Source organism: Calypte anna, chromosome 10 (genome assembly GCF_003957555.1).
Source record: "Calypte anna isolate BGI_N300 chromosome 10, bCalAnn1_v1.p, whole genome shotgun sequence".
In the NCBI taxonomy this organism is placed as follows: domain Eukaryota; kingdom Metazoa; phylum Chordata; class Aves; order Apodiformes; family Trochilidae; genus Calypte; species Calypte anna.
Genome location: NC_044256.1, coordinates 3,722,940 through 3,738,136, shown reverse-complemented (window position 1 = coordinate 3,738,136; position 15,197 = coordinate 3,722,940). Strand labels below are relative to the sequence as shown.

The 15,197-nt window shown below is 45.1% G+C and overlaps 1 protein-coding gene across 2 annotated transcripts in view; it reads right to left on the bottom strand.

Annotated features, from left to right (window-relative positions):
• The window catches only part of CSNK1G1 (casein kinase 1 gamma 1), a 111,289-nt gene that overhangs the window by 24,163 nt on the left and 71,929 nt on the right, over positions 1-15,197 (bottom strand). For both annotated transcript variants that reach the window (XM_030457107.1, XM_030457106.1), the window contains exon 6: positions 5,963-6,114. In XM_030457107.1, the coding sequence (XP_030312967.1) occupies positions 5,963-6,114 (152 nt within the window). The remainder of the gene's footprint in view (positions 1-5,962; positions 6,115-15,197) is intronic.

Here is a 15,197-nt window from a genome sequence, read left to right as displayed (position 1 = left end):
TGCCTGGCTCATTTGATTTGTCTCTGCTACCAGAGAAGCTAAGTTGTTGAAACGGCCAATGGGAATTACACAACAACCTGGACAACTGAGATGTCAGGTGAGGTGATACAATAAGCAGCACTTCGAGATACTTATTTTCAGGTTTTGTTTATTTTTTTCCTCCAACCACACAGGTGTAGATGCTGCTGGGTCTTTCATATTCCTTTTTCATTACTTCCACCTGCCTGGATGTGTCAGGATGTACTGCCACAGAGCTGTGCACGGACAGTAGTGGCAGAAAGATGCTTTCCAAGTCACAATGGTGTTTCCTGGAGTACCCTCCATGCTTTATTCACCCTGACAAGGAACTCACCCTGCTTGTGGCTGCTGGTGATGAGGAGATGGTTACTGTGCTGCATCGCCCTTCCAGGCTTGCTGCCTGAGCACAGATGAGCAGCACTGGAGCAGCACAACCTTGGCCAGACTCAAACCCATCACAGAGGTGAAGAGGAGGTGAAATGGAGCTCCCGCTCCAGGAAAGTGCTGAGTGCAGATACATGGTGCCAGCTCCTTTGTCTCTGAACTACAGGTGTAGTATTAGCAGTCCACGTATTAACTTCTTCTGTGGACAGAGAAACCACTGCAAGGAGTTTGGACTACCTTGGAATTGCTTTCACACTGGAAGAACTGACTGCAAAGCAGAGTTAACATCTGCTCTGCTGTTTTCACTGCAATTGGAACAGACTGTGGCATTTTATCAAAGGAACATTAAAGGTGGATGGGAGATTCTGCCTCTGAATTAAACAGCGCTGTCATGGCCACGGCCTGCTGAGTTCATCTTCAGAGTCACACATCTCCATTTCAGCTGCTGGAGAACCCCAGGGAGGGGACAACATCCCCTGGCATGCAGCAGGACCCCTGTGCCGCAGCTGAGAAATGAGAGGATATTTGTGACATTTACTCAGATGCCAAAAGAAACCTGTGCTTTTGTTTTCTTTTCTCCTGTCAAAAAAGCAAGCATAATAAACCCTTCCCCAGAAAGGTTATTCTTAAGGATCTGATCTCAATTGCCATTCGATTTCTAGATCCTCCTAGAAAAGTTGAGGTCTTATACTCATCACCTGGTTGAACATAGATCAGACCAGCAGAGAGAAAAGCTTACTCCTATTTTAAAGGCTGCTTTGGTTTCTCTTATGTGTGATGATTTTGATGATCACGAATGAAAAACTTCTGTGTGACTTATTCCAGATTGTAACCAGAAGTATTTGCACAGTGGTTGGCAGAAGAGGTCTTGTCTCCAACAGCAAGCACAATAAAGTGAGGGTGAAAGTAAAGTTTACTCCTAACAAAACTGAATTGTCCATGAACATCACACATATGTTGGACCTGACCAAGAGTGCAAAAGTGAAGCCAGAGTACCAAACATTCTCCCCCAGCCCAAACACCGAGTTAGGTCTAAAAAGCCCTAAGGTGACTTCTGATTTATGGACTATAGGGACTCGTGTTAGTGAACATGTTTCTAATTGCCAAACTTCACTTCATTAAAGACATCAACCACTTGATCTCTTCAGCTGCAGGAGGATGGAGGAAGCAGTTCCAGTTTGATGCTCCTTGCAGAGCTATGTGAAGCATCAGAGATGCACAAGTTACAGGAGTAAGAGAACTGGAATATTTCCTCCAGGAAAGGAAAACCAGAGACTCCTTCAACATAGGTTTCCACTCAGAGATACGAGACAGCGCATTACAGTGCATTAGAACAAGAGTGCTTCTGATTTGTGTTTGGTAAGATGCTGCCACAACTCTGTACACAACACACCCTTACCAGAAGAACATACAAGCCTAAGACAAACTCTGGGGCTGTGTGGCTCACCCCCCTACTGAGGCAGACCTTCCTGCTGTAGCACCTCCTCTGAAAAGACTCCAAAATGAGTTCTCCTTCTTCCTTGAAGACTCATTATCATCCAGTTTCTATATCCCTCAGCCAAGAGAGTCTTCTTCACTGTGAGGGTGCTGAGACCTTGGCCCAGCTTGTCCAGAGAAGCTGTGGCTGCCCCATCCCTGTGAGTGTTCAAAGGCAGGTTGGATATGGCTTGAAGCAACCTGTTTTGGTGAAAGGTGTTCCTGCCTACAGAGTGGGGTTAGAATAAGATGACCTTTTAGGTCCTTTCCAACCCATACCATGATTCTACAGTTCTTGGTTCAAACCCATATTTAGATTCTCCCATAACCATGAGTGACAGGCCTTCGATGATGATATATGTATTCTCTTTTTTCTAACATCTGCAGAGTTAAAGGATCCATCCCAGTCCTGAGATCCTGCTATGTGTCAAGCTAAGTAAGACCATCCAATCATGTACACTTCTTAAAAAACATCTTTCAGAGATGCCTCTGGTTAAAAATTGACCTCTGGACACAAAAATCAGACCATGTGCCACCACACCACATGTGGTGCATAATTTTAGTGGTCAGGCCTAAGGAGGGAGTAAGGAGAAGGCAGCTAGATGGGACCTTGAGAGCAACAGCTGGCTGCTGTCAGGCTGAGCGTGCAGCAGGCAAGGACAAGAAGCCATCTAAACATCAAAACAGGGACTGGATGCTTCTGAAGACATGGAGATCCTTACATGCCAGTGAGGGGAGAAAGATCTAGAAGACAAGAGGGTGGACATTTGAAATCCCACTGGTAGATCTCTCCTTCCTCCCTCTCCAGAGGGTATGAAGTCCAAGGCAGGAGAGGCAATGCAAAGGTGACTCCCAGCATCATGGTCATCTGCTAGGAGCTCCCCAGGCTCCACGCTGCAGGGGGGGCCTCCCAGATGAGAAGCACTCCTTTACCTTTGGGTGATCTTCCTAGGCTAAAAAAGATCCCAGCCCAATAATTTGATGATATTTTGGTGAGAAATGAACTGAAGCAGCAGTTTCCTGCAACATGATGAATGGTCCCTCACATTCCCTACACCAGGGCAGGGAGCTCCCCTCTGCTGGCTGTAAGACTCTGATTATTAGGATTCATTAGCATCCCTGTCAGACACCAGAGGAGAGAGACACTGCTTGTGCAAGGCACTGGTGAAATCTTATGTCACCTCACACCTGTGGCTAGAATTACAGCAGCTTAAGCAGGCTTGGCTGGTCAAAAGCAAGAGAAAAACTTAATTTATGGAGGTAAACCCACAGAATTTGACAGTCTAACTTTTACTGATGTGTCTCTGATACTGGAACATGACACAGTGACTGCAATGATGGAGCGTAGGAACTAAGATAAATCCAAGACAACTTCCCCCAAAGCCTCATTCCAGTTGAGCAGTAAGTGTCAGCCCCTTCAGAAAACATGTCTCTAATGGCTAGGTGAGACCACCTCCATGGAAACCTCCCAGCAAAGAGGGTGGGGCACACCTAAATCTATCTCCTTAAATGGACATTCTCCAAGCTGGTATCTCACATCATTTTCCTAAGACAGTAAAAGTCCTAAAATACCTCCCCATGGATGAAGATCACATTTTTCTGGAGAACATCAACTCCTCCATTTGCAACTGCTTTCAGTGTCTCCTTGCATCACTCTATGCGTCAGTTTTCCAAGCTGGTTCCAGTGTCTGGATGAGGTGGCAGGTTGGTTTAGGTCACAAGATTAGCAGATGATTCCAGAGAAGACCCTCCAAGTATAGAGCTAATCTGCAACCCTTGGGCTTGGCAAAAGTCAGATGGACACTGCTGTGTCCATCTTGATTTCCCCAGCAGTCTCACGGGAACAAATTTACATCTTTGCAACTGAAAGGTCATACAAGCCATATCCAAGGCTTTGTCACCTTTTGCCACTTGATTTAATCAAATCACTACTATAAACTGATTTTCCACTGATGAAGGAACACTCAAAACAAGAAAACATAGAATCATAGAATCATAGAATTGGCTGGGTTGGAAGGGACCTCAGAGATCATTGACTCCAACCCTTTTACCACCGCTGCGGTTGCTAGACCATGGCACTGAGTGCCACATCCAGTCTCTTTTTAAATATCTCCAGGGATGGAGAATCCACTACTTCCCTGGGCAGCCCATTCCAATGTCTGATCACCCTCTCCGTAAAGAAATTCTTTCTAATATCTAACCTAAATTTCCCCTGGCACAACTTAAGACCCTGCCCTCTTGTCTTGTTGAAAGTCGTCTGGCAAAAGAGACCAACGTCCACCTGGCTACACCCTCCTTTCAGGTAGTTGTAGAGAGTGATGAGGTCTCCCCTGAGCCTCCTCTTCTCCAGGCTGAACACCCCCAGCTCCCTCAGCCTCTCCTCATAGGGTCTGTGCTCGAGTCCCTTCACCAGCCTGGTTGCCCTCCTTTGGACCTGCTCCAGGACCTCGATATCCTTCCTGAACTGGGGGGCCCAGAACTGGACACAGTACTCAAGGTGTGGCCTCACCAGGGCTGAGTATAGGGGCAGAATCACTTCCTTGGACCTGCTGGCCATGCTGTTCCTGATACAGCCCAGGATGCCATTGGCCTTCTTGGCCACCTGGGCACACTGCTGGCTCCTGTTCAGCTTCCTGGCAATCCAGACTCCCAGGTCCCTTTCTGCCTGGCTGCTCTCCAGCCACTCTGTCCCCAGCCTGGAGCTCCCCATGGGGTTGTTGTGGCCAAAGTGCAGGACCCGGCACTTGGCCGTGTTAAACCTCATCCCATTGGAATCAGCCCATAGACTGCTCAGCCCTAGGAGGACAACTTCACAACTTCAGTACTGGGCAGGCACTGTTCAAATTCCTGCATCGGTGATCTCCGTTTTCCATTTGAGATTCCACTGCAGCAAACTTCACTTTATTTAGAATGGATTGTGTTCCCCACTCCCTCCCCCCACTCTCTTTCCTTCACTTCGGTCCACAGATCTGTTGACCTGAATATACAGTCCCACTTCTGCTGTGCCACTTGAGTAGCTGCAGACCATGGACTGAAATTGAGAAGCTAAACTAAAATGGTAACTATTGGTCTTACCCACTCCTGGAAGCCCACTCACCATGTTCAGTACATACAGTTTTCATATCATCCACTTTTATCATGAACACAAATCCAAGCCACCACTTTCAGCCTGGTTTACTTTCCTTTTCACGCAAATTAGGGTCCTATGATGCTGCTCACAGATCTATGATTTTCCAGCTGTTAGTCCTTTAAAACCACTGGTTAATTTTGACCAAATTTGCCCAAGGCAGAGACCTCAAATGATGGTATTTTGGCTAAGGAGAGCTCAGCAGCCATTGCTCTGAGGGCTTCAGTCTATGAGCAGCCTGGTAGCACCAAAACCAGTAAAACAGGTAGAAGAATGGGAAGGTGCTGTGCTCCCTGTGTCCTGGGGACTGGGTAAGGAACGAAATGTTCTGGGGGATGTCCAGAGAGAGAGAGTTTGGGCAGATACTGGGACAGGGGTGTGTAGGAGACACAGGATGGAAGTCCATAGGAATCCAGCTTCACTGGTTCTGCTACACAAGAAGCCAGTTTGCTCACAAGCATAATTTGACCTTCCTTTCATAAAGCAAGAGGTTTTCTCAAACCTGAGAAACTTTATAAGAAAAAAGGGAGAGAGACTTTTTACCAAGGTCTGCAGTGACAGGACAAGGGGCAACATTTTTTAAACTGAAAGACGGTAGGTTTAGGTTGGGCAGAAATTCTTCATGATGAGGGTGATGACACACTGGAAGAAACTTCCCAAAGAAGCCCCATGATTGACTCAAAGTATTGCAGGTCAGATTGGATGAGGCTCTAAGCAACCTGGTCTAGTGGAAGATGTCTCTGCCCATGGAAGGGTGGTCAGATGAGATCTTTGAAGCTCCCTCTCAACCCAAACCATTTTGTGATTCTACAGTGGGGTGAGTTTCCCTCTCCAACCAACAAATAATCCTGAACCTTGCATGGTACCAACCCCATCCTTCAGCTAACCCAGGAGTGGCAGGAGCCTGAGTTGACATGGTGGAGGCTGCTGGGAAGAGCCCTGCCCACTGCTACTCACCAGTTGGATGGCAATCATTAATACTGTCTTCAAAGTGAACGTCCTATCACAGAGGTCAAATAAATCTTCCAAGCTAGGACCAAGCAGCTCTAGTACCATGGCATTGTACTTTCCACATGGTCCGAAGTAATACACCTGGGGAAGCCCTTCAGCTGGAAGAATAGAAAAAGAACTGTAATCAGTCATTGGGACAATGCAAATACCTTTTCCTCTTTCACAGGGTAGAGCAGAGCCTTTGTTTTCACCTTTCCAGTGTCTTTTCTGTTTGATCTCACCCAGCAAGCAAATAAGTTTCAGCATGCACTGTGCATGAGCTGAAGGCCAACTCAGCGTAGGCTTTGCTCAGCTACACCCTTGAATAGACAAACAGATTTCAGAGCAATGACATGACCACATGAAAGTCTCTAGCTTTGGCAGCTTCTGGAACAAGGGATGGAGTTCCCTACGTTGCACTAAAGGCCAGGCAGACACAACCATGTTGTACAACCATGGGTTGGCACTCCTCGGAGCAGTCAGGAAGGTGACAGCCCTTGCAGAACATCAGGCATGGCTGAAAAAAAGCTGCTTTTTCAACCAAGATGATACATGGCTGTCAATTTGCAGCACAACCTTACAGAAAGTAAGCTCATGAGAAAGGAAAAAAGAGCAATTGTTTAAATTCTGACCCATCACCATGCAAAAATAGGTGACCATAGCCATTAAACATACGTGCAAAACATTTTGCTGTTAAGTTGCACACAGAACTCTTGACATCCCACTGGTAAGAGCCAGAGCCCACCCTTCCCACCCAACAGCTCAGCAGCAGGTTTCTTAACAAGAGCACACAGTATCTGTACTCAGCTGACACTGATTTTTTGCATGTATGAGCTTGCCAAAAGGCACCAGGAGCAAATGGATCACACCAGCCTTGCTGGCTGAATACTTCCTGAGCTGCCCAGCACTAACTAAATTCCCTTATAGTCAAGAACAATCATACCAGCTGATACAAGGAGAAATCCAGTGCAAGGCTAAATGCAAATTTTTCTAATCAACATCTAGCACAGGTGTCCAGTGCTGCCATCAGTATCAAGCTGCATAATGCTTAAATGCATATATATTTCCAGTGTAGATTTCTTAAGCAGTTCCAGGAGGTTTTGTTTCATAATACAGGGTTTTCTCCTACACCAAAACAACCTTTTTGCTTGAACGCATGAAGATACAATGCCCTGCTGTTTAGTGTAAAGGCTAAGCATTATGTACACAGGCCTATTTTTTCCCACAAATTTGCACAGAGGTCTCTAAATGATATAGAATGGGACCTGAAAGCATAGTGATTATAGATTTTATGGCATACAGTAAATGCATACACACACCAGTCTTTACAGAAGAGATCAATATTAAAAATAGCAAAAAAAGTCCCTGACTATCAGACCCCAGCATTGTGTAAGTGCACAGGTTTGTATCTGCTCATGCAGCCCAGTGAAGTCGAGGCAGCAGAACAGGGAAACACTAAGGCTAGAGTGTGCCAGCAATATCATAACTTTATGTCCTACCACAGATTTCAGAAAGCCTCCTTAATCTGCCCAGTGGCACTCTGGGACTTGCCAACAGTGTTGTAAATGCAGGGCTGAAATTACTAAAGCTTAAATATTACAGAACTTGTGGTCCTATGCATTACTCAAGAAGAACAAAATGCAGCTTGACAAAGATTACCTTAGGATGGTTTTAATCTTGTTAACTCACATGCTTGAGGAATCACATTAGGTATCAGTCATCAGGATGCATTAATGAGATATTACAGAGCATTGCAGGAATTCCCAGCCTAACCTGAGTTTTACATTTACCCAACCTGGTCTTGGGAGGCTACTGCTCCTAACAGAGCTTCATGGGTTAGGAAGCATTAGCAGTGATTAAGTCCTCTAAGAAAACAGTGTGGTTTGATGTAGAAGCAATCCAGAAAATCAAACAATGATGGGATGTGACCCAGGCAGCTCTAAAACATTTTCAAATATCCCCAAGCCAACATGAATGAGAATTTAATGCTGTCAGCTTGAATAGTTGAAATGGCTCTTGAAGTAACTCATGGTGAGCCATTAAGTTTGCAGTAAAATCTGATCAGGATTTACCTACATTACCTCTAATACCAAGATAACAATCTCTACTTTTTAAGTAATTCAAGAATAACAGAGAATAATATAAGAAAATAACATGATATTCTACACAAATTTTAAAACTGAGATCATTATAAATTTGAGATCTATATACAGGGACTGCTTCTGCCCCAATTTCTCCATCAGGATAAAAACGCTGAAAAGTGCAAAGCAAGAAGGAACCCACTTGTATTAGGTGTGTGCTAATTAAGGGACATGGGAGAATAACATTGCAGAAAGGCTCTTATTGAAGGTGAAGAATCCCATTCCCAGAGCATGGGGAAAGTAGTAAATTTACAGCTTTCCTTGGTAAAGAGAGAATACAGCAACTAAAATGAAATTCCTTCTAGACATAACCATAGAACCAGGAAGATACACTGCAGCATGACTCAAAAGATTAATTCCTTCTCTTCATGTAGGGAAAGAGGTGATGCACTCTTTGGAGTCCCAACCCCAGCAGTTAGCTTTACCCACTCAAAGCCTCATGAGCCAAAAGCACTCCACGAGCTGGAGTACCACTCTCAGATTTCAACCTCAGGAAGGCTTCACTCTAGGTGAGAACTCCTACAAGGTTAAGCTGCAACGAAGAACATTAAAAAAAAAGCATCCTAAGTGCCAGCCTGCAGAAGACATTATTAGTTCCAGGTGTATTTTTAGGGTTCAATTTTTCTCTTGAGGGTTTTCATCAGCAATGCTGCCAGCTCTGCAGTCAAGATTTTGACTCTTGGCTTTGCTAGAATAAAAGTGCTGTACTGTATATCTCATTTTCAGACCCAATGTATTGCTCTCATATCCTGGACTCAAAGAAGCCTTGACGACAAGCCCTGCAGAGCCTCCCAGCCCAAAGCAGGGCTCCTCAGCTTCATGCTGGTCTCTGAAATAAAGTTACAAGAGACAGGGGGTAACACACCCTCTGCTCACTCAAACACAAGTCAACATTTAGCATCTTTTTAATAAGGAGCAAAGCTGGAAAGAAAAGCTGTAAGCTTGATGCTAATACTATTACATATTGACAGGTTTGATGCCTGCAGGACCCAAGGAGGCAGGATGAGGGCAGATGATTTCAGGGTGGTTCTCTGCAAACTTGAGATAAAGGCTTCTCTACACCCATTCTTCTAATAAAGAGTGAATAGGGTTCTTTTAAGAAAACCTGCATAAACCTTTATTTAATCACAGCCCATCTGCATATTCAGGATGTAGCTTGGCTCTATTTCAGCAACAAGCAATGTGTCCTGGTGCCACCAAGTCCATTGCCATGGTGAACCACAGGAACTCCACAAATATCACCAGTAGATAGGTAACTACTTGAGAAGGACATTGCCAACAAAAGAGATTTATTGAGGAAAAAGTATTTTTTGTCTGGGCAGTAAAACTTGAGGTTTTTAATGGCGAGTAACTGCATTGTCAGAGGACTGAAAAGGTCAAAGCAAGCCATGGTGCTGGGAAGCAATCAGATGAGCAGTTCTGGATTCAAACAGGCAGGATGTAAAGTCACAGGCAGAGCAGAAGTCTCTTGAGGCTTCAAGGGTACTAACCAACACTTGAAACACAAACCATGACCAGTTTAACTCAATTCATAGATCAAATCACATTCAAACAAGGAATTACTCCATGGTATTAAACAAGATGCTAGGGGAAGAAAATCCAGGCAGGACCTGTGCAGGCTCTCCTTTGGAGAAAAAGCAGCCTGGCATAGCAGAGGCTGCTGCAAGCAGAAATCATATGAATTTTCTCAACAGCTTTGGTCTTCCTGCCAAGTGATTTGGTTTGACTACATGTAAAAGGCCCTGATCCACCCTCACCCTCATGGGAAAGTTACCACCCCAATAAATACAGATGATCACTGCACTGGAATCCACAGGCAAATTCTGCTACTTCAAGCTGAGCACAGCGAAAATTTAGTATAGTATTTCAGAGATGAAAGCATCATGGCTGGAATGAGAGCAAATGCAGACATGAAAGCTGAAAACTCAGGACTTTGCTTGCACTGCATTCCTGTGCAGTCACAGGAGAATGGCATCAGGCTCCCTGAGATGCTAAACTGCTCCTGAGGTCTGCCACCAAAAGGGGCCATCCCACCTTCACCTGTCCCATTGATTCCTTGTGCTCACAGGGAATAAGTTGGATCAACCCCAAAGAAAGCTTAATGCTTGCTTGAGCTTGAATGCTCCATGACGTGCATTGAACTTGAATGTGGGAGCAGGAACAGTAGCAAAAGAGAGGGACCACGACTCTTGGAGAGAGCTTCACTAGAGCTTTATTAACAGCAGAGAATGACACCTTTCAGCAAATTTCTATCTCAAGATAGAACCACAGACTAGGTTGGGTTGGAAAGGACCTTAAAGCTTATCCAGTTCCAACCCTCCTGCCATGGGCAGGGACACCTCCCACCAGACCAAGCTGCTCCAAGCCCCGTCCAACCTGGCCTTCAACACTGTCAAGGATGGGACAGCCACAGGATCTCTGGGCCAGGGTCTCACCACCCTCACAGCAGAGAATTTCTTCCTTGTATCTCATCTCAATCTCCCCCCTTTCAGCTTGAAACTGTTCCCCCTTGTCCTGTCACTCCAGGCCCTTCTAAAAAGTCCCTCCCCAGCTTTCCTGTAGCTCCTTCAGAGACTGGAAAGTGCACTGAGACCTGACCAGAGCCTTCTTTTCTCCAGGCTGAACAAATCCAACTCTCTCAGCATATTTCCATGGCAGAGGTGCTCCAGCCCTCAGATCAAACATCCTGGCTGATTCAAGTAGTGCTGTCTTGCTGCCATGTGCTTTATAGCATGACTAATGGCTCTAGAAACTCAGAGATCCAGCACACTCCAACATGCCAGGTTAGTCCAGGCATCAGATGTACAAGTCATACAGGCAGTACAAAGCCATTTCCAGGAGTGGTTATGAAATGGCAACTGGCAGAAAGATGCCAATCCAAGCTTATGCCCAAGGTAAATGTGATTTTTCAGCATCTGCCCCAAAGAAAGTGGAAACCACCTGCTGTGGCAGAGGATGCTCTGTACTGATGTTCAGTAGACCAGCATCATGAGAGGCTATGAATAAACCTTGTGCAACAGAGAGTAGCCCAAAATACACTCAAGAAGAGATGCGGTAGCAAGTGCAAGAATCTACACATAGCACCTACATCAGCAGAGGCACAAAAGCCAAGTCCCAAGCACATCAAACCTTCAGGAGACAACCACAGCTTGTGAAAAGTGAACAGCACTGGGAGCTTCTGAATCACCAGATTAATTTTTTTTATTCCCATGGGAAATTGGTTTCCACTTCCCTGAGATGTGGTGTGGCCAAATCAAGAGAAGCTGACCCACTCCGCTTTCAAGAAGAATTACAGAAGAATTTTATAAACTCTCTTCCTGCATGTTCTCCTGCAGATGGGACACACCACCACGGAACCCCAAATTCAATCCTGAAAGGCAGAGGGAGACTGACTGGGCAGCAATCCAGTGTCAGATGAATGGCTGATGCTTGAGGCAAAAATATGCTCAACATAAGCAGCAAGAAGGACTCCTCATAGAAATGGACACAGAGACACGACAGCAGCATCAGCACACAATTAGTTCTGCACTATTTTAAAGCAGCTCTGATGAATGGGATGTAGATTGTAAAAAAATTCTCATTCAGAGCAGCAAGTTTATTCTTACAAATCACAGAACACAAAATTACATGATAATCAGCATAGATAGCAACTGTGCAAGAGCTGAACTTCTATAGCTAAAATTAAACATGTTCCAAACAAATTAAATAAATTGCTTTAGAGTAGTCAACCCATTTAAGCTGATTACGCTAATGAGGATCTACCCTTCTCGTAATTTTTAAATCAGAATAAAATCATGGCTGAAACAGAAGCTTTGCTGTCAGAGTTAACTGGGCCAAGATCTCATCTTCTAGCCTCTTAAAATATGATCCATGACAGACAGTTCAAACCTACCCAAATACAGGTCAACAGGTTATACTTATGAGCTGGAATTACAAAGGCTCCTTCTGACCTTTAGGTTTCTGAAAAATCTTCTTCAAAACTAGGGAGAGGGGAGAAAAGTTATGACAGGTTACTTAGAATAACGTTAGCCTAAAAGTCTGTGATTCCATACCTTTCAGGGATGTCTTACTTCAAAGTAAACTGCAGAAGTTTTTCAGTTCAGCCCTTCACCAGTAACTGAAAGAGTTTGGAGAAGGACAGAGATTTTGTGTAACTGAGCTTATTTTCTCTTGTTTGTTCTAAGAACCACAGAATCCCAGACTGGTTTGGGTTGGAAGGGACCTCAAAGATCATCCAGTCTCACCTCCTGGTGCCCTAAGACCTAACCAGAGCCTTCTCTTCTCCAGGCTGAGCAACTCCAACTCTCTCAGCCTGGCTCCACAGCAGAGCTGCCCCACTCCTTGGATCATCTCCGTGGCCTCTTCTGGACTTGCTTCACCACCTCCAGGTCCTTCCTGTGTTGGGGACCCCAGAGCTGGACCCAGCACTGCAGAAGGGTCTCCCCAGAGTGGAGCTGAGGGGGAGAATCTCCTCTGTGTCCCATCTGGCCATGCTGCTGGTGATACAGCCCAGAACATGGCTACTTTCTGGGCTGCCAGCTGACATTGTCAGCTCATGTTGAGCTTCTCCTCACCCAACACCTCCAAGTCCTTCTCCTCCTCCTTCTCCATCCGTTCCCTGCTCAACCTGGGTTTGTGCTTGGGATGTGCGGGACCTTGCACTTGGCCTTGCTGAACTTCATGTGATTTGCACAGGTCCACCTCACCAGCCTGTCAAGGTCCCACTGGGTGGAATCGTCTCCTTTCTAGGAAATGGTCAATGCTGCAGTGTCCCTACCCAGCACAAACAGCCGCAGCAGTACTTCCTGCTCCTCCCCACCAGCAAGCGAGAAGCGTGATGAGCTGGTGCTGAGAGAACAGGCAGAGCAAGGTATTTCTTCTGCCACTGGACATGGAAGAGGTACAGCTCAAATGCTCCCTGAACCCAAGAGGTACGTTGACATTAAGCAAGGGAGACCATCCCAAGTTGGATCAGTATCTTCTCCCCTGAGGACTGCAAAACAAACTGAGCTTTTAATGAGAGGAGATGACACTGGGCACACAGCAGTACAATAGTTGCCTACAAGCCATGAGGAGATAGAGCTACTCGTATCTGTGATGAGTTTGGGAGTTGCTTCCATGCAAGTTCCAAGATTCCAGATTCCCTCCAGAAACCCAGTGGATTTTATGCATCTTCTCAGAACATGCAGGATGTGTTGAACCCCTACTGTTTTAAGTAGCTTGTTAGTATCTGAATCTACCAAAAAAAAAAAAAAAAAGGTACAGGAAAATAAATGGAAGAAAAACATACATGGAAAGGACAGAAGGAAGAACATATTTGTACTTGCTGCTGGTAAAAATCCAAACAATTTGATTTTTTACTTCAACTGCAGAAAAACAATTTTCCCCAATCGTGTTATTAAAATGGGGTGGCATTTAATTTTGCTCCAGTTGAACAATCTGCTTTCCTGCTCTCAGAGCTTGACTCCATTAAACAACTCTTCAAAAACACAAAGAAAAAAGCAGCTTCAGAAGATACCAAGGGGACCTTCACATTTGTATTCATCAAAATAAAAAAAGTTTGGGACAAGAATCAGCTCTAACTGGAGAGGGTAAGCTACAAAGAAGACTTTCAATATCTTCAGAATTTACCCAGAAACACCCATTCACAGTAAGCTTTTTAGCTATAATGGAGTGAACAATAGTCAAGTGACTTGTTTAGATTCCTGACAAAGACAAAAGAATAAAGCACAATATAATAAATGGCTTTTTTCTGTCAAGTTATGGAGCCTGAATTCACCTTTCTAGGGCTCAAGGGAAATGACTGTCCTCAAAACTCCATGGAACTGATGATTTTGCATTGATACATCCTTGTTATTATTGTGGCAACAGCAGGTGGCACATAAGGCAACACCTAAATAGAAGGACCTAGATGTCTAGGCTGCTTCTCTACCTCCAAGGCTGGACTCCTAGTTTGAAGGCAAAAGTCATCCATGCATTGGCTCCACATTGTTTAACCAACCTTCACAGCTGTGATCACGGCTCTTGCCTGATGGATCTAGCAAGAAATATGTGGCCTCCTGCTCCTGCAAGACACTGAGAGGTTGGCACAGGATGCTCAGAGAAGCTGTCTGCCCCATCCCTGGAAGTGTTGAAAGCCAGGCTGGATGGGGAAGCAACCTGGCCTAGTGAGAGGTGTCCCTGTCCATGGCAGGAGGGTTGAAACTGTAAAAGCTTTAAGGTCACTTCCAACCCAAACCAGTATGGGATTCTATGAAGTCTCCGTACTTGGGTGAGTTTTGCTGTCTGGTGCGGAGCCAGATGACATCTGTGATGGCAATCCAGTTCTGCTGATTAATACCAAAGATAAGTTGTTTCTCATTCAGCTTTTCTCGGCTGTGCAGTTCTTGCATGGGATCAGCTCTACATGCTGAAAGGGAATCAAGTAGCAGGTTTGGGCTTCTTGATTTTAACCAGGTAATAGAGAAGTTAAGATGACACCATTTATGCTCTGCAACTGCGTATTCCTTTTACTTTGAGACAAAGTTAATCTTAATTACAGTACAGGTATAATCTGCATAATCTGTGTGTCCAGAGAGGAGAATGGGAGCTGGGAAAGGGTCTGGAGCACAAGTCTTACAAGGAGTGGCTGAGGGAACTGGAGGTGTTCAGTTTGAAGATAAGGAAGCTGAGGAGGGACCTTCTCACTGTGCAATCGCCTGAAATGAGGTTGGAGCAAAGGGGGATTGGTCTCTTATTCCGATTTACAAGCAATAGAACAAGAGGAAACAGCCTCAAGTTGTGCCAGGGGTGGTTTAGAAACCCCTGGAATGGGGGCAGTGGTAGAGTCACCTAAAAGCTGTGTAGACTTGGTGCTGACAGACATGGTTTAGTGGTGGCCTTGGCAGTTCTAGTTTAATGATTGGATTTGATGATCTCAAAGGTCTTTTCCAAACAAAATGATTAAATTATTCTATGATCTACAGGATGCTTACGAAAAACCAACAACAGAGCTTCTGGATTGCAAAGGAGTGCTCAGTAGCACACATATTTGACTCCAGAAGCAGTGCCAAGGAAGAGGC